This window comes from Setaria italica, chromosome IV (genome assembly GCF_000263155.2).
Source record: "Setaria italica strain Yugu1 chromosome IV, Setaria_italica_v2.0, whole genome shotgun sequence".
Taxonomy (NCBI): domain Eukaryota; kingdom Viridiplantae; phylum Streptophyta; class Magnoliopsida; order Poales; family Poaceae; genus Setaria; species Setaria italica.
Window position 1 is genome coordinate 1163746 of NC_028453.1, and position 23399 is coordinate 1187144.

The following is a 23399-nucleotide window of genomic DNA, read 5'->3' on the forward strand; positions in this document are numbered from 1 at the left end:
TGCCACTCGCCGTAACTACCTGCATCCTCAGTTGATTCATCTGACAAACACAATTGATCATACGCTCATGCCAGACCCTGTCAGTGTCTTCGTTGGATTCGGAAATGATCATACGCTCATGCCAGACCCTGTCAGTGTCGCCATTCAACTTGCAGAACAATAATACGATAATGGACGGAGAGTCAGGAGGACATCCAGGTCCAGCGGCCATTTTTCGGCTTGTAGCCAACCACATCAGCTGGGCTGGTAGAGATGAGTTATTGAGCTTGGTACATATTTGGTTTCCTGTCTGGACTCTGGAGTGCTAGTCAAGACGTGTCTAGCATATTCCTAGTTGCTGACTTGCAACGTTCTGAACATGGCTTACATTCTAAGATTCCCCCCGGCCCCACAAAAAGAAGCTCTTTGAAACAACTTTGTTCCTTAATGCCTTAACGGCTCCCTCGGATTTAAATCCGTTGTTTTGATGCTAATTAGAACAACTAAATATGAACTAATTGTAAAACTAATTGCGTAAGTCAAGATTAATTGATGAGTAGAATCCATTGATCCTAATTAGTCCATGATTCATGTTGTGCTATATAGTAAACATGGACTAATTAGAATCAATGGATTCTACTCATAAATCAACTGTGATTTATGCAATTAGTTTTACAATTAGCTCATATTTAATCATCTTAATTAGCATCCAAACATCGGACTAATGTTTAGTCCGAAGGTTCCAAACAGGACCTAAGACGCGTGAGATGATTTTGGTAACATAGTGCCTGAAATTGGAACTAACTGTACGTGACAAATTAACATCTGAAAAACGAGTTTGCTGAAAACGCCTGAAATGAAATTGGAACTAACTGTAAGTGACAAATTAACATCTGAAAAACGAGTTTGCTGAAAACGCCTGAAATGAAATTGGAACTAACTGTAAGTGACAAATTAACATCTGAAAAACGAGTTTGCTGAAAACGCCTGAAATAAAGATCTAAGGGTATGTGAATGCGGTCGGACAGGCTCATGGCTCGCCTCTGAGAACTTGATAGGGTTTTCTCTCTTCCTACGAACCTTCTTAAGGTCTGGGTGTGGAAGGAGAGCATTTATCATTTGTTTTCTATGTTGTAAAAGAGATGAAGGCAAACTGATTCCATGCCTTGGATAAGGAACAATCTAAAGAAGACTTGTAATAATAGAATTAAGGGGGTGTTTGGATCCTGGAGGTAAAGTTTAGTCCGTGTCACATCGAATATTCGGATGCTAATTAGAAGGACTAAACATGAACTAATTATAAAACTAATTGCAGAACCCCTAGGCTAAATCGCGAGACGAATCTATTAAACCTAATTAATCCATCATTAGCGAATGTTTACTGTAGCACCATATTGTCAAATCATGGACTAATTAGACTTAATAGATTCATCTCGCGATTTAGCCTAGGGGTTGTGAAATTGGTTTTGTAATTAGCCTATGTTTAATACTCCTAATTAGTGTCAAATATTCGATGTGACAGGGGCTAAAATTTAGCCCGGGGATCCAACACCCTCTAAGCTACCACGCTCTATATTAAGAGTACATGTTTTTACACAAATTTTTTGTTGTTTTGATATATACATCATTTGTTTTTCGCCCACTAATATTCTATTGTGAATCATAAAGTGTATTATGCTAATCTAGGCTTACTATGGCTCTAGCTGATATGTGCGTGTATGGCTTTGCATTGCTCACAGCATGCTCTTCTTGCCTTTTAGTCATGCAAATGAACCACACCGTACCCTTCATGAATCACATCCTCGTCTTTGCCTCGTACGTTATATATCCCCATGACTTCACAGAAATATGACTTGCCCTTAGGGCCTAGGCCAGTTCTTTTACATATTATTTCATTCACTCAAAAAAAACACTTAGATATGCATATGACTTGAGAGTTTAGAGGAAACTGGCAATACGAGTTGCCGATTTTCATTATCCCAATCCTTGTACATTCATGAACGAGGTGACTTTATGCATTGAGAACATTCATGGCGTCTCCATGTATTGCATGGTAATACGTGCATCATGGATGAGCTGAGACAACACTTCACCCTTCACGTAGATTAAGTGACACCTCAAAAAATGTAGATTCAACTATTCAAGTGTGCCAAACCCCCTTGTAAAATTAGTCTAAAATAGCAAGCTAATGGCAATTTAAACTTGACCCGTGGCTTGCTTTGTTCTGGACTGAAATGTATCCGTGTTAATGTGAGACATGACAGTACGAGGACAGTGTGTTAACTCAAATTATATGCCAATGCCAATGCCGCAGTGTGTTATAGGCACATTCCCGTCAGATGAGCGTTAGTCACATTTCTATCAGATGGCGCATCTCTCTACCGTCGAAGCGTTCTACACCGACGACCTGCCTGCCTGCCGCCGCGTCGACCGCTCGACGCACCACTGCATGCACGCACTGCACCAGACACCGCTCCTCCATGCAAACGTCCTCTTCCACGCCATTCTTCTCTTGAATTGCAGCAGCCAGCAGTATATGATCTGGCATTTTTGTTCATGCTTATGTTACTAATGGTCATGCTAGTTGCATTGCTCACACCTAAGTTGCTCGTCAAATGTACCATTTAAGCTAGCATGGTCCTTGCTTGCCACATTGTTGGTTCAGTTGACGTATTGGTCCGTACTTCTTCACACTTCTTACTTCACGGTCACGAGGTGTAATCACATTGCTCATGAGTTTGTACCACTCAAGAATCAGGGGTACCTGCTACGTTTGTCTGAAAGTTGGTCTCTGGCTCAATATATATTCATCCCTGTGCCTTATCGTCTGTGTGTTGTGCACTTATACGTCTCACTTAACATCAAGACATGAGGTGCAAAACTCTGCCCCTTAGCCAACCATATATGTTGATCGAGCAGGCATTTGCTCACGGGACAAACCTGTGTTGTGCGTGTGAATTGAGATTTTAGAGGAAACTGAGAATTCAGGGGTGAAAAGGGAGGACCAAATTCAATCACTGGATGACTCAACATGTGGAAAGAACCAAATAGGACGGCATCGATGGCAAGGGGAGGAGGCGGGCGTTACCAGATCGTGTCCGCCTTCTACTCCTCGGATGCCGGCTACCGCCGCCGCCTCCTCCTGTCGTTGCCACCGGCTGCCGTCCTCTGCCGACGACGGCGAATACGTACCTGGAGCCCTTCACGCCGAACTGATTATCCATCCGGAGCAGGAAGCGGTGCGGCAAAAGCAGTATAGCTCCTGGGCTTGCTGTAGACGCTGGGCGCCCGCCGCCGGCGCCCGAAGGGGAGGCGAGCATGTCCGCCTAGCACAATGGACGGCGGTTACAAAATTTGCAAATTAGCCCCTCATAACTGCGATCTAAATATTTATATAAACCCCCCTAAATCGGATCGCACTATTAATCGCGATCCATTTATTTACATAAAACCCCTATTTGCGGCCCTATATTTACAAAATGGTCCCTTCTGTAGTTCAGTTCTCTTCTCTCACAAGTCACAACGGCGACGCGGGCACGCGGCTCTCTTTCCCGTCCGCCGCCGCCGAGATAGACTGGCTGGCAAGCTGCGCCCGGTGACACATTCGGATTGCCCAGTCGCACCATCTCGTCGTCGTGGCCGTACTCATGCTCCTCCCAACCTTCCTCCTCCGCCTGCTCCATGCTCCGCGCCCTCCTCTCTCGTCCCTTTCTCCGCCGGGACGGCGGCGGTGGCCAGGCAATACGGTAAGGGATCTCTGCGGGGATCGAGGGCGAGTGGTCGTCGCGCTGCTCAGCCGCACCGTCGTCGTGTGAGGTGTGACCCGTGCTCGACCACCGTACGCTGGAGCTGCCCCAAGTTCCGGCGGGTGTTGTTGACCGGTGGCCACCGGATGTCGGAGACCGGGGTGGTTGGGACATGGGATCCGTCCCATCGGTTCCCCGCCATCGTGAAGAGAGTGCTTTCTGCTGGATAAGTCTTGCTGCTGATCCTAGTCTTGCTGCTGGTCCTAGTAGTGGGGCTGCAGCTGCTGTGCTGCTGGTCCTAGTCCTGCTGCTGGTCAACTGCTGTACTGATTGATTGGAGGGTATGGAGGATAGTGGGACTGCAGCATACGCTTGCTGCAACATCACTTTGTTGACTATTTTTAGGGTAGTACAGTCCTAGGCATCTTAGACTAGATAGGACAGCATCAAGGCATATGTGCTGCTGGTCCTAGTCCTGCTGCTGGTCATCTGCTGTACTAATTGATTGAAGGACATGGAGGACAGTGGGGCTACAGCATATGCTTGCTGCAGCACCATTTTGTTGACTACTTTTATGGTAGGACAATCCTAGGCATCTTAGACTAGATAGGACAGCATCAAAGGCATCTTAGACTAGCATATGCCTTGATGCTTAGCTGCTAGGCCAGTTATAAATATGTATCCTCAACCCTTAGTTGAACATGGTATTGTGGAAAGAAAATTCAGAAAATTACCCCAACTCTTCCTAATACCATCCTCTCGATGAGAGTTACACTTTCCCTCCCGCCGCCCTCATGATGTCAATAGTCAATAGCCTCCAAGGCTACTCCTCTGTTTATGCCAGGGCTCTCATCGGCGCGACAGCCATGGCCGGAAGTGACAAATCCTCGCCGGCGCCGCAGGACGCCAACGACGATATTGTCTGGACCATGAACGTAGTACTATGATTGGCTAGTTCGTTGACATTCTAAGATAGTGAAAGGTCATCGGAGATTTAAGATGGTGAAGAGGTCATCGGAGAGTTCAGAGAACAACACATGCTCTGCTCATTTCTTCTGTACTAAACGTATACCAATTAGTTTCCCACGTGAAAAGTTCCAGGAGCAAGGACATGCCATCAGATTACTTTCAATCGGAATATTACAATGACGTCATTTGCTTTGTTTTTTCTATTGCTCTCAAGTCTGAATTCCGCAGCTGTTCATTTCTCTATTGTTCTGAAGTCTGAATTCCGCAGCTGTTCATGACGTGAAACTTTGGCGACTGATGACTTCAAAGTTTTGGGCACTCGCGCAGCAGATTCTCGGAACCCGTTCGTTACCTGAGCTTTACATTGGACATGTTGGTCTGAACTTTTCAGTTGTTTTTTCTTTTGTTTTGTTTTGGATCGACGGAGAAGTGCTCAAAGATTCAGTCAACAACGGTCTTCAAATTGCTGAGTGAACACTGAACGCAAAATTGCACTGGCAAGAAATTCAGGCAATTCTTGGCCGCCGCATGTTTGCTTGGTAGAAAGTGACACAGACAGCAAGCTGGGATCCCAGACAGTGACACAGACAAGCATAGACATCGTTAATACAACCTAGAGCCTCGTGCTGTAATCACAGTATGATACATATAAAGCAATGGACTGACCTAAAATAACTCCAGACACAGCCAAGAAAAGGAACAACAGGAACTGCATGGTACCCAATCACACCAAACATCTCTCAAGAATAACATCAATAATACACAGACGTAAAAGAAGAGCCAATACAAGAAATGTGTACACTGCAAAATCAACTGGGTTCTACTTTTAACATCCATGTCCGTGGTAACCAACAGCTCCCCCATTCCCACCTTCAGAGGTCTCATAGTTCATAATCTACACCGGCCGCAGTTCCTTGGCTCTTCGAGAAGATGGTTTGGTTTGGTTGATCATATACAACGCTAACTGAACAAATATGATGTTGAGTCCGTCAAGCTTCACTTACAGGGCAAGGCAACAAATCAATTTGAGAGCTGGAACCTTCCTGTCGGTTTCCTCTTTCGCCATCCCTAACAAGTGTTGGAAATAACAGTCAGCATTTTCCCCCAATAGATTTTAATGTGAATAACTAAAAACTTGAGAAGAGAGACTCACGAATATCGCATAGTAGAAGAGCGTGAGTATGGCAAGAGCAACAAAGCCATACTGGAAAACGTTGTACCTGTATACATTTGGTTAAAAATCAGAATGCATTCAAAATTTAATGTACACAAGAGCAATGCACAAAAGCAACAAATTTCATGTCTTCAGTTTTGCCAGGACTTACTTGTAAAGGTACTTAATTCCACGAAGAGATTGCAATGTGTGGCCGAAGATCTCCTGAGCTGCAGTTGCTTGTGCATAGTAGGCAAAAGCCGTGGCACAGAACTGAATCACACTGCACAAAGAACAGCAGAAAAATATGATATCTAAATGAAAAGGATTTCTATATCATGAAAAACAGCGCTAACTGAAATAGAATATAGGCAATCAATACTCATGGAGGGGTTATGACCTTTCTTTACATGAGGAAATAAACCGATTAAATCAACAAAATTCATGCTCATGTAGTCGCCATTTTCATCTTCGGTAACAAAGCAAGAACATAGGAAAACCCAAGCTAGGTCCATTCACCATGGTAGATTATGAGCATTGCACTATCGCTGACTATTATGTTCTTTACATATTATGGAAATTCAAAAACAACCATACACAAAGGGCATGCTACAGAAATGCAATAACTATCATTGACACTGCATAATAACTTTTTAAGATACAACAGAACATGTGTGCCTCAAAGATGGCATTGATGGCATACCTGATGGAGCAAAGTAGAATGAGTCCAACATTAAACAGGAAAGAGTTCATTAAAGTGCCTCCCCATCTGAAATAAATTGATTGGTTTGTTAACAAGATCCAATAAGCAAAACTGCAGAAAAAAAGTATGCTACAGAATGGGTTAGTTACTTCATCGGGTGAATGGTGATGAAAACTAGTTTCAAGCCAAGCATCATCTCCCCAGCAATCACTGCAATAAGGAGATAGAAGCAGAAGAATGCAAAGGCGGCAGTCCCAAGCAGACCTGGTACATAAATCAGAAGAATGACCGGACTATTCTCCTCAATAGCATAAGTTTACAAGAATGCAAAAGATCAGAAGATACCCCAAACACCATCCAACTTTATGAAGACTTCATTCAGGAATGAGGATAGAGGAGGATCAATCAACAAGTATATGATGATATGTGCAACCCAGGCTATTGATATGATTAACCTGCACGCATAACACCATCTCAGAAGAAATCACTTGGGAAAGTGGACTTGAAAATGAGAGAAGTAGAAGTACAGGACAGAAAATTTACACTCACCCAACAACACCAAATATAAGTTTTCCAATGTACCCAAGGACTGTGAATGCCCAAGTAGCCTCAGCCTGTGCCAGAACAGGTGTTAAGGAGAAACCTTACACGTAAAACCTATGACATGAGAATTTATATTGTGTCACCTGTTCTCCTTGAGGATACATCTCTTCCAGAGCCTTCATGTCATCTTCCAGAAGTAATAACTCCTGATGTTCAAAAGAGCGAACTTAGCAGTTAGTGTTGCTACAAGAATGACAGAACATTGAGAATAAGTCTACTACAATAATCAGGGACTGATAGTACTCCACATGAACACTGCACAAACATTACGAGGAATGCATATGGACACCAGCTCAATGGGGAACAATTTAACCATCAAAACCCAAAAATTCAATGACTTCTATAAATACATGTCAAAATTCTTAACTTTTCTTCTAAGCCAAATATTTGGAATTGATATCTTCTTTATTCCGGTTATGAATAGACATGAAACTAAGAGAACTGCAAACTGCAAAGTTTCCAATAGCTAGATGGGGGGCAGAAGCCCTCAAGAACTTAAGTTGGACCGTCACCAAATAAATTGCTAGGTAGCGGATCTCCCGCTCTTACTTTTTAGCACGACTCTGAAAAAGGCTAAAGGTGGAATACATACCTTCTCAACAGCCTTCACGTTTTTGCGCCATTTCCTGCCCTTGTTCCCGCTTCTCTCTTCTTGGTGAAGGGCTTCAGCCGCTTTCTTCAACTCCCTGGCCTTCTTTCCCAATTCAGTTGCTTCCTGCAGGGCACATATTTAACCTTTTTGAACAAAAGCACATGTTTAACCTCAAGGATATAATGATGTCCAAATAATCACAAGCAACAGAAAAATTCAGTAACAAGTGGAGGCAAACATCCTTTATGACCAAAATGTTGTACATAAGAATGTGCTCGCACCTTTATATATTGTGAGCGTGTGATGACAGCTTTTGGACGCCGGACAAATGAGAATATAAGTCCCAATGGAAGGCAAGCAATGCCAACACCACCAAATATCTACCAAGCAAACAATATAGTTAGCAAAACGGAAGGCAAAATTGCAAAAAACTGACAGCATGACTGCAGCAGTACAAATGTTGGATGAACAAGGCTCTTATTTCACATACAGTTCGCAATGTCTAAAGAAATGACAAGTTTTGAAATAAACTCACGGTGAAAAGCACAGATCCAACAATAGTCGTAAGAGCAACGACATATTCAGGGAAGGTAGCACGCATTGTCCAAGTTGTCAAAGAGTTAGCCGATGCCGTAGAAGCCGCACACTGAAAAGACAAGACAGGAGAGGTAAGGTAAGTTGCAACTAGTCACCAAATCTGTAGGCCTAATAGTCAGATAAACTGGAGAACTATGAATGCTAGCAAATAGTTGCAGTCAGAGAATAGTGCTCATTTAGCCAAAAATAGAAGATAGAGAAAAGAAACAGACTATAAGTCATCAGCAAGAAGGGTGATTCCATCAAATACTAACCTGACGAGGCAATGAACTGATGCAAGGCTGACCGCTTGAGAATCCAGAAAATGAATTTGGAAACGTCTCAACTGATGAAGATAGGTGCCTGACAGTGAAGTCCACTTTACCCACAAGTCCTGAAGCAACAAAATGCAAATGGGATCAGCCTATTAAGGTACACAACCTAACAGACTAAAAATATCTGACATTGTTGGAACTTAAAATTTTGATATCTGATGATCTCATAAAAATGTTTAGCCATAACCATCCCATGCCGTTAGCAATCTGTAATTCGCGCATTAGGAAGTGTACAAAAGGTGAGGTTTTCATCAAGGCATCTCCCTCTTACGTAATTTTGGTATGTAACAAAGTCGTATAGATTATCCCATAGTCATATAACTGGAAAACCAGACAAGACAAGCTAATCTTTTGTGGCCTAAACTAAAAAAGAATCCACGTGTAAAGGAATGCCTATCCAATTTCAACAACATAGTAGAGTACAGTAAAAATATGCATAGTTCTAAACTAAGCTGACAAAGCATAGGAAGAATCAGCCCAACGAGGCAGCAACAAGACGAACTCAATTCCAGATCTAAGCAGTATGAGAACGACAACTCTGATTACTCATGAAGAAAACCGATGATAGATCGAAGCTTTCACTCCAATTCAAACCCAAACGCAAGGGAACACTGAAATCCACCTCAAGATTCAGGCAAAAGATGCCACATTTTTTGAACTGAACTAAAACACCATTCAAAATCTGAGAATTCAGAAGGGCATTCTTGGGTGAGAGAGAAATGGGGAAGCTTGGATTGATCCGCACGCACCGTATAGGATGCCGAGGACGAGGCCGCAAACCACCGCGGAAGCGACAACCCAGATGAGCGCGGTCTTGAGCCTCTTCCCCACGGACCTGCAGACCAGCAAGGCGGATCCAATCAGCGGAAAACTTCATCTTTTCAAAAAAAAAAAAGAAGGGGAAGAAAACCCATTTTCGAATGAAGAGAAGGGATTATGCAGTCAGTACTTGTCCTGGTCGCCCTCGTAGTAGAACATGGCGAAGGGTATGACGAGGAAGACGAGCACGGCGTCGACGATGTAGACGACGAGCCAGAGCGTCCGCATGGGGAGCGTGAGGTTGCAGGCGCCGTTGTAGACTGCCTTCCGGCAGGCCTGCCGGTTGGCGACGTCGGCGGGGAGCATGAGGATGGAGAGGACGGCAACGGTGAGGCCGAACACGACGACGAGCTTGGGGAAGTAGGCCTGGTTGGCGTCGTCGGGGTGCTGGTAGTTGACGAGCAGGTAGACGCTGACGAGCAGCACGAGCACGCTGACCACCACCGCCACGATCACCAGGGCGAGGTTGAAGTCCCCCATCGCCGCCCGCCGCCGCCGGATCTCGGCGCGCTCACTAACTTGTCACTCCCTCCCTCCTAGGGTTCAGTTCGGGTTCCCCCTTGCTCCGGCGCCAGCGGCGGGGGGGCCCACCACCGGCGAGCGGGATCTGGGCAGCGCCGGAGGGTGGAGGCGAGAAGGACGGAGCTGAGGCCGAGCGGCGGGTGGGGGTGCGGTGGGTTGACGACGACGCCGAAGGGGAAAGGGACTGGGGGAGAGGAGGGGGGGCAGCGTGGGCTAGGCTGGCGAGCAGCGTGCGGCCGAGGCGGACGGCCGGCTGGCTCGGGCGGTTTGGTGCAGTTGGGGTTTCGCGGATTGGGGTTAGGAAGGAGCGCGGCGTTTTGGGGCGTTTTCGGGTGTATTTCGCCTGGCCGGGCCGTGTCTTTTCTTTGGGGGCGGCGGCCAAAGTCAGGCGAGGCGACACGGGCGGGTGGTTACTGCCTGGGTACAGCGGTGCAAGGGTCCGAGGAGTTGGCATGTTTCAAGCTCTGATTGCGACTTTGGGGACGTGACCGCGGTTGGTGATGGCAGGTGACCGCGATTGCTTTCAGTTTAAGTCTTGGAGATTTTTGTTTTGTCAGGTGAATCCTTCTTATCCTTTACTTAAATCAGGCATCAGGAATTACATTAGCATCCTGCATCCAGGCAACACGTCCCAGCCGGTGGCTGCTGCTAACGGAGAAAATAGTTTTTATCAGAGCAGCTGCCAACAGCTAGCTGCTGCAATTGCCATCCCTTGTAAACCACATCCACGACCTGGGGCCATTAGGAGATAGCATAAACAATCATCCCAATGCGGGAATGTCCTGTTTTCCTTGTCAGTTTCAGAACACGGAAACGCACAATCATGGGCTGCGGCCCTGCAGGTTTTAAGTGCTAAAGTGCGTGTGGTAGATAAAAACTGCAGTCTTTGGTTTTAGACTGTTGCATCTGTCAGACAACTCGAAGAACACTGACCCTGCACCGACCATGCCTCCGTTTTTCTCCTAGGTTCTTTACCCCCTCGCAGGTCAATACCTCTCTTCCAAGTTAAGCACAGATGTTTTTTTACTTTTTCCGGAACTAAAGATAGCGAACAACGTAAAATGCTGACCTACTAGCCATACTGCACTAGCTTCTGCTTGGCCGAAACGCGAGTTGCAGGTGGATGGACAAGAACTGACGGGAGCGCCGGTTTGCTTGTCGTCGACGACGACATCGAACTCACCGGCGGAGAAGTACTAAAGCTCAAAAGTTTTTGAGCTTTTATGGGAAGCTGCAGTTGGCATTTTTCATGAAAAGCTAACACTATAACACTAACTTTTACAAGATGTGTTTAGCTTTTTGGCGCACAAAAAAGTTACGAAAAGGTCGAAAAATTAAGTTTTTTAGTTTCCCATGTAAATTCAGCTTTTCTAAACTTCTGACTTTTCAGAAGCTACACGAGAAATTTACTGTTTTGTTTGAGTTTCTTACTTTTTCACGCTGATAAGTTATCGGGAAACTCTTTCTTTTCATGCTGATAAGCTATCGAGAAGCTCAAACAAACATGTCTGTAAAAGCGTTGCAAGGTTCAGATGAATCTATGACAAAATGTGCAGTGTTCTCTGCACTGGGCAATGCAGCCGCGCAAGGTTCAGAGGCCGTGTTTGTTTCCGCGGTTGCGGGCAGCGCGTATCGCAGGCGCGCGGTCTGGTACCGCGACGATTTTTCCGCGGTCGCGTTTTCGCGGCCCGCAGTTCCAATCCCGCCGCGGGATTGAAGCGCCGGCCGCCGCGCGCCGTTCGGTGCAATTCTTCGATTTCGTTGAACGCCGCCATGGAGAACGCGGTTCCAAACGCTCCCAGAGTTGCTTTCCCTGTTCAGCCTACTGTGACTCTTTGTCTGTGAGCTGAGCTGTGATAGTGATGACTTGCTGCACAGAGCTTGAGATGAGTGGCCGGCGGGCATGGCGGTCGCCGGCCGGCAGTCACGAGCCTATGCAAAGCATGCATTGAACACAGTCACGGCATACAAGCGGTTCGAGCCGCCGAATGCCGAATGCTTTCAGCAGAGAAGTAGAAAAGAATGTAATGGCAGGCCCATCTCACCGAACTCATGGGCCGAGGACGAGTAGCCCACGACCATAATAGCACTAACTAGCAGCATCAAGCCCACGAAGGTCAACCACTTCAGATCATCCAACGGCTGCAAAAGCGAGATCCAACGGCTGCGAAACCTTTCCGTTGAACAAGGGCTATTGCCTGCGCGGGCACCACCAGCGACAGCCGCCGACTCTGTCCTCTCCTCTCCCTCCAAATTCCTTAAACCCTAGCAGCGGCGCCCGCCACCTCGCCGGCGCCGTCGACGACGATTACGAGGAGCGCGGGATAGGGCTCCGGCGGCCGCTTTGAGTATGGCGGCGAACCATGGCGCGGGGACGCTCAAGTCCACCTCCATCAACGGTGTCAAGCTCTACTCGCTCACCGGCAACCGCTACGTCGCCCCCTGGGTACTCGCCAAGAAGAAGCGCGCCCTCCGCAAGGACGAAGGTGCCTCTCCCGCACCACCCCGCCGCGAATCTTCTCCATTGTTGTGGGATTAGTGCGGGAAGTTTTGCGGTCGCTGTTGATTCATCGCGCCTCTTGTTTTCGTTGTTTGGGTGTAGAGTATCAGCGGAGGTTGGATTTGATCCATGACCTGAGGTTCGAGACCGCCACCACCAAGATCAAGCTCACCCCTGATGACCAGTACGTGATCGCCTCAGGTGTGTCTAGCTTAATGGCTATGTTTAGCTTAATTTATTCATAATAGGCAATGTGGCATACTTATTTCTCTTGCTTATATGCTAGGCATCTACCCGCCACAAGTTAAAGTCTATGAGTTGAAGGAATTGTCTATGAAGTTTGAGAGGCACTTGATTTCAGAAATCATAGATTTCCAGGTAGTCCTAGTGAAGCACATTTATTTTGTAATATTGAACAATGCCTTGCCATATTCCATTCCAGAATTCACAGGCTTGTATGTTGATTCATGGTCGAGTAGTCACCATCATTGAGTAGTTGGCTGCTTTAATAGTTAATTGATTTCTGTGAGGTTCGTCTCTGTTCATTTTATATTGATGCTCGACTTATTCTGGCCACTCAATTATTTACCTTTTGACCGCAGCATTCCTCTGTACTTAACTAACATTCCATTTCACAGTAACTTCATCGACATATACACCCCCTACATGTTCTGTGTCATACCACATTCTTTTTCTGCACCTGACACTATGGAATTCTATATAGTAGTGTTTTTTCGATTTCCCTATAAATAGTAGAAGTGACTTTGAGGGTGACAAAGGAGAAAGATGGGCTGTTTATCTTGTGCCAAGGAAGTTAACATTATATAATATATATTACATAGTTAGTTAAAATTGTTACTGTTTCTTCATGGAATGTGTAGAGGGTTACTAATTGATGCATTAAACACAGGAAAAAAGCTGCTCGAAATATCCTAATATGCTTATGGATGCCCACATTTGTTCCCTAACAAGTTTGGTTGTTTCTTTCTTCAGATCCTTGGTGATGACTATTCTAAACTTGCGTTTTTGTGTGCTGATCGTTCTGTAAATCTGCACGCAAAATATGGAAGCCATTATAGCTTGAGAATTCCAAGGTTAGCATGAGTGCAAACATACTTTTATATCATATGACTTGGTCTTATCTATGCATTTCTCATCTAGTTCCACACTCTGTGCAGTAGTAACATATACTTGTCACCTACCTGGGTATCTTTAGGAAACTATTAATTATTTTGGCATTAAAAGTCATTCTGTATTAAGTTAATACATAGTGTATTTGTTCTCATAATCTTCGTCTAAACAGAGAAGTCTGTTATTTGATGATAACATCTAATACTAGGGAATCAATAAAAAAATTTATAGACATACCTCTTCCAAATATCAATCTCACATATTTCGAATGTCTATAATGATTTCGTTGACAGAATGGGAAGGGGCATGGCCTACGATTGCTGGTCGTGCGACTTGCTATGCGCTGCTTCATCACCAGATCTGTACAGAATCAACTTAGAGCAGGTCTACTTTCATTACTTAGTTAGTCATATACATTTGAGTAATTTGTTTATCTTTAGTGACTCAGCAAAATATCATATTTATAATTTTATTTGACACCTAATACAGAATCAGGATTCTCATAAACTTAAGCAGATTATTTTGAATGGAGTTCCACCTAACATACATTCTATTTGATTTTGGTGATATTAATTCTGGTTGTGCCTGCACTAAATACACAGTCCTTCTGTTGGTTTAAATAGGACACAAAACCAGAATGATGCCTTTTTCGTTCTTGCTATTCGCTTTCAGTCTTTCTAGATAAAATATTTATTTGCACATTTTTAAATGCACTTCTTGCAGGGACGATTCCTTGCTTCTCTTTCCTCCCAATCACCAGCAATAAATGCGGTTACACGAAGGTAGTCATTCTTTATTAACTTACATGTCTCGCAGGTGATATTAATATCAAGTATAACTTCTTGATTTTCTTGCGGTGCTCACAGTATGGTCCATGGGCTTGTCGCTTGTGGTGGTGAGGATGGTGCAGTTGAGTGCTTTGATATGAGGAAAAAGTCTTCTGTTGGCAGGATTAATATTCCAGCTGTTTCTTCTGAAGATTATGATCAGGTATCATGTTTTTCTTCAATAGAGACTCATACACTGATGTTTTACTTTTTGCAACTGGGTCTCACATTTGAAACTGCAGGAGGTCACATCTTTGCAGTTTGACGAAGATCAAGGATACCTTATGGCAGTAGGGAGCAGCACGGGAAAGGTATGGTTTGTTGTTACCTGATTTCTCGTTTGATTTCATTTCTCGGCCTAGTTATTTTCACTGAGTATCAAGTTTGCAGTTTTTATTATATTCACTACCTCCTGTATAGCTAAGAAATGTTGGTGTTTTGCAATATGCATGGCAAATTTTACAGTATCTCTGTCCTTGGAATGGTTTATGTGGTTTCACTTCATCTATGTTTGTTTCCTGCTCTGAATTTATGTAAATAACATTTCTTCTATTCTGTAACTATCTGTGGTGGCTACTCCAACCATCCCAAAATATAAGGCGCGCACATATTTCAATATTCAAATTCGTAATCTTTGACCAACAATTAGTCTAACAATATGAAAAAAATTTGGCTGTTTTGTTGAGTTTGGCATATTTCAATATTTATTGAGTTTGGCTGTTTTGTATCACAACAATATGCAGTTGGCTAATCTAATGGTGTTTTGAGACCTTTTTATATATAGAAACAAAATATTTGTCTCTTTATATCTTCATGCAACCAAGTCTTTTAAAATTATGATTTTTATGCAATACACTTAAAACGAATTTGGGATTTTCTGCAGATATCAATATATGATCTACGCATGTCTTCTCCTCTGCGAGTTAAGGATCACATGTAAGTTCTGTATTTCTTCATGTGAAGACGGGTTTCCAGCTCATTATCAATAGTCAATTAGACTATTTTCATTGGAATTTCATCTCACTAGATGGAGACTTCCTACTATATTTGTTCAGTACAAATGGGGTCGTACCTTTACTGATTGTCCCTTTCCCATATCATATCATTCTGGCTGCATTCCACCCATTTTTTTTTCAGTTCTATTATATAACTGCCACACTTGAGTTATATTGTACCTTTTGCGGACCATGTCATTAATGTTATTTTCTATTACAGGTACGGTAGTCCAATATTAAATATCAAGTGGCACCAGACACTTAATTCTACTGAACCTAAACTTATCACCGCTGATAAGCACATAGTGAGAGTTTGGGATCCTAATACAGTGAGTTCTTTCTTTCCCGAAACTTCTATATTCTTTATTTCATGGTGTGATCACACAACCATATCAGTGTTGATATGAGTTTGAAGCAAACTAAGACTTTGCAGATATTTGATGTGCCGCTGGATGTTTGTTTGCTCGACATGTCTTTAAGGCTATGTCCTTAAAGGCTTCAACCAAATTTCTGTTATGTTGCAGAAATTCGGTTGAAGCCTTTAAGGTCATAGCCTTAAAGAAATCTCAAGTGTCAAATAGAAATATAGAATGCTGAGTAGTTTTGATCCCTGCTTGACCCTTGCTTTTAACTCAGTTCTTGGACTTGGGAACTCGCATTTGTTAGGCAAACCAAATAGTGTGGGTTTAGAAATATATGGCCTTTTGAATTATGATCATAATATGCCATGCTGTTTTAAATGACATATCAATATTTATATGGGCTGTCGTAATCCATTATGAACTCTATAGTAGTTCCTTAACTTCATACTCCTTCTGTGGTTTCAGGTTTGATGTATGACTTTCTGATACACATTTTCATGGTTTGATGTTCTTTGATGGATGATGGCTTCAATCTTTCTTTCAGGGAAATAACATGACTAGCATTGAACCAGATGGTGGTGCTATCAATGATGTCTGCATCTTCCGGAATAGTGGTTTAGTGTTATTAGCTCTGGATAATAGCCAGATACCTGCCCACTTTATTCCTGCACTCGGCCCGGCTCCAAAGTGGTGTTCACATCTTGATAACCTAACTGTGCGTGAGACTACTTCGATTGCTTTGTGATAGTTAGTTTTTAGTAATCCTTGGCTAAGCAATTCATTCTTTGCGTTACTTTTATATAGGAGGAGATGGAAGAGAAATCAGATAGCAGAGTGTATGATGAATACAAGTTTCTGACTAAAGAAGAGATGGAGCGACTGAATCTTACTCAATACATTGGCACCAATGCTGTAAGAGTACATTTACATGGATTTATCGTGCGTTATGAACTATATAAGAAGGTAAATCTGGTTTTTTATATACATATTTTTTTGAGCTTTTCTTTAGAATGTACATTTTGACGGATATATATTCTTTGAGCTGTAATCTACTTTAACTTGGAAATTGAAGTAGGTTTGCTGTCAACTAGATGCTTGAATTTGTAACCTGAAGGCATTTTCTTTTGTGAATGTACTAGTTGATTCTTTGCAATATAAATCTCTGTTCAGTACTGGCTGAGTACAACTCAGGATCTAATGGTTGAAATTACCTGAATGGAAAGCTCATTAATGCATCTGATGATTTAGCTGCGTGGTTGTACTTAAGTTGTACTCTCAAGTACTGCTGCATGCATAGTTAGGCATCTAACTGTATAGTTGAACTCCATCATGGACTGGCTTTAGTCCGTTTCTGTACAGTCGATTGGGTTAAAGAAAATACACTTGAGACATGGTATTTACTAGTATTATATTTTTTGCAGCAACAGGCAGCAGCTGCTCCTGTTGACTATAAGGCACTTAGAGAACAGATGACGAAAAAGAAAATAGAAGAAAAGCAAAAATCTCGTATAACGGTAAGTTTGCTCACCTGCTTATTTGTATTATAAGCTTTTCATACCATACCCTACCCTACCCTGATGAACGTCAAAGTTTTTCTTTCTTTTTTCTCATGCAGCGAGTCGTCAGGATACCAAAGGTTAACAGGCAGATTTTCGACAGTATAATTGAAGACGAAATGAATGCTGATACAGAGAATGCTGATAAATCAAGTAAGAAGAAGAAGGATAGAAGACTTAAAGTGAATAAGGATCTATTGGAAGATGAACGGTTCAAAGAAATGTTTGAGAATAAGGTGGGAACTCTACTGCTGCTTTTGTCAGTAATGTATGGCAAATTTTAGCCTGGCAGTAATATATGAAATCAAATCCAATTTATATTTCATCCCTTTACCTTGATTTTTACCTGATCTCGTGCTTCCCTTTATGCTTGTGGCGATACAGCTGTTTTGTTTTAGCGTATGAAGCTTCTGTGTCCTCATTCTTACTTGCATTTCTGATAACCTATGCTGCCTCTTGGAGTTGTGTTTCCTTAGCCACACTTAACCTTATATAAGAACTGAATGTGGAGAGGTTTCAGCTGTCATTAGCCATATTGTGTGTCTAACTTCATACGGTGGCCCACTACAACTTGAATCTTGTTCTACTTATGCTCTTTAATCATTCATGAGTTTGTAAGCTAATTAATGCTATATTATCAATGGTAATTGATTTCTTCTCCCATTGATTTGGCAGGATTTCCAAATTGATGAAGAATCAAGGGAATACCTTGCACTTCATCCTCAAGTGGCCACCAAGGAGCCCCGCCTAATTGAAGAGCATTTTGAGAGTGTTAGCGAAGATGAGCAACAATCAGATGCTAGTGCATCTGATGCATCAGGAATGTCTGACAGTGACAATGACATGCATAATTCAAAGCGTATAAGGTGAGCTTACATCATTTTGGTGAACTGCGCATGTGCCCTAGAGTTTTCAGATTTTCTTGTGTGCATATGTACTGATGTGCACAGGGTGCAATTTTTATTCTTAACTATACCATTTGGTTGTACCCTGGGTGCATATTTTCCATCTTTTTAAGCTGTAGGATAGCACATATAAGCTTTATTTATTGTATAAGCATATGTCTTGCTTTAAGCTCGTGCATTTCTAAGCTGATTGGCTCGTGGCTTCCTATTGCATTTTTAAACTGAGTGATTCTTTCCTCCCTACTGCATTTGTAAACTGGGGCTAGACTCTTTTGTCGCATTTTATGCGCACTGTATTGTACTGGTACATCGAAGATGTAACTATGGCTTTCTATGTTTCAGGTTATACGAAGTCAAGGATGAACGGCACGCTGAAGCATTTCTGAATAGCGCGTCCCTATCTAATGAGGACTCTGTGCCCATAGAGGATAGGATAGCTGCTCTGGAAAAGCAACAGAACTCCAAAGCACTTGAAAAGGTCAAGTATGGACCTGGTGGTTCAAGAGAGATCTCGTTCATCTCTAGAAGCGGAAGAAGGCACAAGGAAGAATCGCCTAGCGATGATGAAGGACCAAATGATTTCAAGAGGAGAGGTGTACAAGCCCTGGGGTTGAAGCAGGGCAAAGCTGAGTTCTATATGTTTGGTGGAAATCGTGGCAGAGGAAGAGGCGGAGCCAGAGGGAGGGGTGGTCGTGGAAGAGGCGGCAGGGGTGGTAGGGGCAGGGGCAGAGGATGAGCTGTGATTTGGTTTCCGAGGTGTAGGGCCATCACTGTGCCATCCTGCCTTCTCCACGGTTTTGGTAAACTTAAAAATGGGAATATTTCCCTGGGAGTTGACTCACACAAGAGTGGTTCACATTTAGCTGGTGAAAAGTGCCGGGGTGTTGTAATACATTGTAAGAGTACAAATTGACTGCATCCGGGTAAAACGTGGTACTCAAAAGCCTATCCCTTTACAATAGGCATAGCAGTGAGTTCGGTACTTCAAAATTTTGTAGTTAGAGAAGTTAGTTAGATAATTTAATTTCTCTTCTGGTCAATCTTGTATTGGATTTGCCCCGTAAAAGAGATAAGGTGTGCTGTGTTTTCTAAATTGTCGCTTGGACAAGTGTGTTGCTGGATGCCTGGTATGATATGACCGTGGATTTATTTTACCAGGTGGGAACAATTATGGCATTTTTTCGTCCCAATCATGCTTGGACGGGCTCCAAAGAGAGAACCGACGTGCTAAATGTGACGGCATTGTTGAGACTTGAGGGTTTATGCTACGCTGCCAAATTATTCACTAAGAAAAATACCAACACAAATGTAATTTGTTTAATCGTTACTCCTTCCCTCCGTTCCAAATTATAAGTCATTCCAACTTTCTTGGAGAGTCAAAACATCTCAACTTTGACCAAATTATAGAGAAGATTACAAAAGTTTATGGCACCGAATAGATATACTATGAAAATATATTTAGTGAAGAAACTAATGGTATCTATTTGGTATCATGAATGTTAGTACTTTATTGTATAAATTTGGTCAAATTTAAAATGTTTTGACTCTTCAAGAAAGTTGAAATGACTTATAATTTGGAACGGAGTGAGTATTTGGTTATTAGTATTCGTCGCACTTCATTTCCAGCTTCCCTAGCAAGGAATGGTAACCTGATCACCGAAGCGATGTCGAAAGAGAAGTGGGTCCACATGGTCAGTGTCTTACTCCCACACCCGTAGATTTCCAAGAGAAAACCCTCTCGCATCTAAACCCTTCCCACCGATCACTCGCCGCCGCCGCCGCCACCGGTATCTCACTCGCCTCCCCCTCATCCCCTCCTTCCCTCCTCGAATCGAACGCTTCCGGTGTCCGGATTCCCTGATCGGTTGTGCTGGCAGGACGCAGCCGCCGCCGCCGCCGCCGCGATGCTGTCCCTGTCGAGGGCGCTCGGGAGGCGCCTCTTCTCTTCCGCTGCCGCGGCGTCCGAGTCCGCCGCGGCCGCGTCGACGTCAGCGGTGAGGAAGGCGCAGAACCCGCTCGAGGAGTTCTTCGAGGTCGAGCGGAGCACCGAGGAGGACAAGCCCCCTCCCCACTACGGTATCCATTCCCTCCCCTACCTCCCGCCGCTTGCGCCTCGTTATAGACCAGTGTTGCGGCTCGCAGATTCGCTGCGGTTAGATCTAGATTTTTTTCGTTCATCGGTAGTGGTTAGCGGTAGATGGTGGAGCAAACCATCCCATTGATTGTGTTGGATTGCAATTTTGTCCCTGATACGAGTTCAGATTAGCCAAATTATATGCCAAAACTCATTTGCATATCCATTATTATGGCAAATTATATGCCATTAAGTTGTTCTTTTAGAAATTAACAGTGTTGCATACTCAGGCTGTGTTTCATATCTGAATCTCGAGTTAGGATTAAGGTAGTATGTGTGCTTCTATTTGTTCCTTCGATAAAACACTAGACATTCCTGAAGATTATGTCTTGTGGGGAAGTTCCCATGCTTATGTATAGCGTTGCCAAAACCGGCTTTGTTTGCTCTGGAGTCAATTATGGGCTGCTGTTGCTTGTGCACATGTAACACTTAAAATATGAGCATATCTGCGTGTAGCTGAGAGGGTTTCTTCAATAGCAATACTGAAATGGTTGTACCTTCTTGCCTTCATACTGCATTACTACACATGTAATTGTTGACAAGTGAGTCTTTCCATATCATTGTTTCCATTCCATACTTTAGTATTTTGCACTTATTCTGCACATTTTTATGGTGTAAACACTGTACTACTCTACAAAACTTAATATTGTTTCCTTTTTTGTTGCATTAATTGGTAGGTCGTAGTTGGAAGGCTTCTGAACTGCGTCTAAAATCTTGGGATGATCTTCAGAAGCTTTGGTATGTTCTTCTGAAGGAAAAGAATATGCTTATGACTCAGCGACAGATGCTGTATGCAGAGAACTTGCGTTTTCCAAATCCAGAGCGTATTTCCAAGGTATTTGACTGACACCAATAGCACAGCTCCTCATGCAACTAACTACACTACTTGTGCCCTCATTTCCACAGATTCATGTCGATGTCATGTGTAACAATAGTTGAAGGGGCTTTGGTTTCATGAAATAACTATGATATGCTTTGTAAGATGATGTTTATGGGCACTGCATTTTTTTCTCATCAAAGATTTTTTCCCCCCTTTTGAAATCGAAATTTTGTTTTTCTGGCCGTCTTCTTGGTTTCTTTGTTTGCTTATTGTTTACATTGGGATTTCACTTTCATGAGCTTGCTAGTTATTATCGAGTCAACTGTGGGTATAGCTTTACAACTGCAGATCATACTAAACACTGTTTTTCCTATTAGTCCTGACAGATTAATCTAATACATTTGACTAAACTGAGTGGGTTCGTTTGTGTTTCATGTGTTACTGAATGTTCTTGAATTGGGGTATCTGACAACAGAACCTGTAGCCAATATAACGCATACCTAAAGTTTATGTGTTAAAAGACAGCGGCTTCATAATGAACTATCAGTTGCATTATGTTTAGTTCCCACCTCCCAGCGTATGGAAACAGATCTGAAATCATTTTTCTTTTGTGTGTGGCACAGCAGAATTGAAAAAGAAAACATGGGCATCCTGTGCAAGGTGACCCATCCATTCAAAAATAATTATAAACATTTGAAAAACACTAAAAAAAATTGCTATGGTGGGGATAGAGACTGACATGGGCTTTCTTGTTGATGTAATGTGCATTTCTTCTCATCACTGTACATTTCCTGCATGTGTTTCATCTTCCATTCCATTTCCTTTTCTATATCTGCTCTTGAACTTGGGATTTTTTTTTTGCTTTGCATAATTTCAGGTGAAGAAATCAATGTGCCGGATAAAGCATGTCTTGACTGAGAGGGCCATAGCTGAGCCTGACCCAAGAAGGTCCGCAGAAATGAAGCGGATGATCAACACCCTCTAATTCACTCATACGCTTCCTGTGGGACTAAGGTTGAGAGGATAAGTAGCACTTAGAAAGAGTTGTGTTGTATGTTTGTCCCAGGAGACGTGTAAGACCAATCCTTTTTTTTATGTCCATGGTATACTTGCAACATGCTTTGTTGACATTAGCATCTCGGTTCCAATAATTGAGCTTTCTTGTAATGTGATATGCATGTTTGTGCCTCATTTTGTCTGTCAATTCAACTGCTCTTTCAAGCCACGGTTCTGAAGTGCTATCCTCCTTTACGCTTTCCAGTACATAGTTTTGCACTTTTGCTGATGAGTCAGTCCATGGACGAGGATTTTCAGTCGGTCCGTGGAAACATTGAGACCGTAGTCGGTGCTATGATTATAGTGACCATGTGCCAGCAGCATGCACTTACGCTGCAGATGAACTGAGTGTTCTTGAACGGGAGGCACGGCTGCTGCATGATGTCCGGTCTACGGATTTCACAAAACGCATTTCCCGTCAGAAACCATTTTATTCATGCTGATGTTCTTGTAGTCATGCTTTATTGCTCACAGGCTCACAGCCTGCTCATGGTCGGTTCTTGTTGCACACAGTTGGTTCAGATGTTTTTGTCCCAAGGTCACTGCAAATTCTTCACACTATTCTTTGAGAAAAGCGCCCTTGCGTGATGGTCATGCTATCCAACCACATTGCTCATGAGATGGTACCTGCTCTGCTATGTTTGTCTGAAATTCTGTTCTCTAGTTGAATATATATCTCGATGCCTTGGTAGTATGTGTGTGGGCTGTGTGTATTACGTCTATCAGGAGTTCAGGACATTAGATGCAAGTCTGCCCCTTAGTCAATCATGACGAGCTGCTGCTTCGTTTTCTCCCCCGGAACAAACTTGTGTTGTGCGGGTGAGTTTGAGATTTTAGAGGAAACGGAAAATCGGTGCTGCTAACTGTTGTTGCTTGGCGTCTACATAGTTGAGCTTGGCTTAAACAGCATGATATGATTATTCAGTCCATGATAGTCATTCCGCTCTTACGCCGATCGACATTTCACAACATTATGCTCTGGTTCTTGCATGATCAATCCTTGCTGCGGGCAGTAGTTCAATTGAAGTTTTTGCCCCAACTTCTTCACACTATTCTTCACCTGATGTTCATGCTATGCAACCACATTGCTCATGGGTTTGTACCTGCTATGTTTGT

At 43.2% G+C, this 23399-nt stretch overlaps 3 protein-coding genes across 4 annotated transcripts; 2 read left to right on the top strand and 1 right to left on the bottom strand.

Annotated features, from left to right (window-relative positions):
• Positions 1–5258: 5258 nt before the first annotated feature.
• On the bottom strand, positions 5259–10305 carry LOC101781199 (LIMR family protein Os06g0128200). Its single transcript, XM_004964347.3, has 14 exons — positions 9606–10305; positions 9406–9491; positions 8597–8715; positions 8281–8391; positions 8027–8125; positions 7746–7868; positions 7237–7299; positions 7100–7164; positions 6896–7005; positions 6700–6814; positions 6551–6616; positions 6020–6130; positions 5848–5914; positions 5259–5762 (listed from the first exon to the last, which is right to left on the bottom strand). The coding sequence occupies exons 1-14, from the start codon at positions 9953–9955 to the stop codon at positions 5715–5717; spliced, it is 1533 nt and encodes a 510-aa protein (XP_004964404.1). The 5' UTR covers positions 9956–10305; the 3' UTR covers positions 5259–5714.
• A 1902-nt stretch (positions 10306–12207) lies between these two features.
• LOC101781592 (nucleolar protein 10) lies at positions 12208–19427 on the top strand. The gene is made up of 16 exons (XM_004964348.3): positions 12208–12483; positions 12600–12698; positions 12784–12875; positions 13491–13591; positions 13922–14012; positions 14352–14410; positions 14495–14618; positions 14698–14766; positions 15339–15391; positions 15671–15779; positions 16357–16527; positions 16617–16775; positions 17234–17326; positions 17428–17604; positions 18044–18234; positions 18616–19427. Exons 1-16 carry the CDS (start codon positions 12348–12350, stop codon positions 19007–19009), a joined length of 2118 nt encoding a protein of 705 aa, XP_004964405.1. The 5' UTR covers positions 12208–12347; the 3' UTR covers positions 19010–19427.
• Positions 19428–19956: 529 nt separating this feature from the next.
• LOC101782003 (39S ribosomal protein L47, mitochondrial) lies at positions 19957–22452 on the top strand. 2 transcript variants are annotated; one of them, XM_004964349.3, is made up of 4 exons: positions 19957–20060; positions 20151–20349; positions 21085–21242; positions 22105–22452. In XM_004964349.3, the coding sequence occupies exons 2-4, from the start codon at positions 20178–20180 to the stop codon at positions 22210–22212; spliced, it is 438 nt and encodes a 145-aa protein (XP_004964406.1). In that variant the 5' UTR covers positions 19957–20060; positions 20151–20177; the 3' UTR covers positions 22213–22452. The 2 variants fall into 2 exon arrangements, with proteins under 2 accessions (XP_004964406.1, XP_022681474.1); XM_022825739.1 differs by having other exon boundaries at positions 20012–20349.
• Positions 22453–23399: the final 947 nt, after the last annotated feature.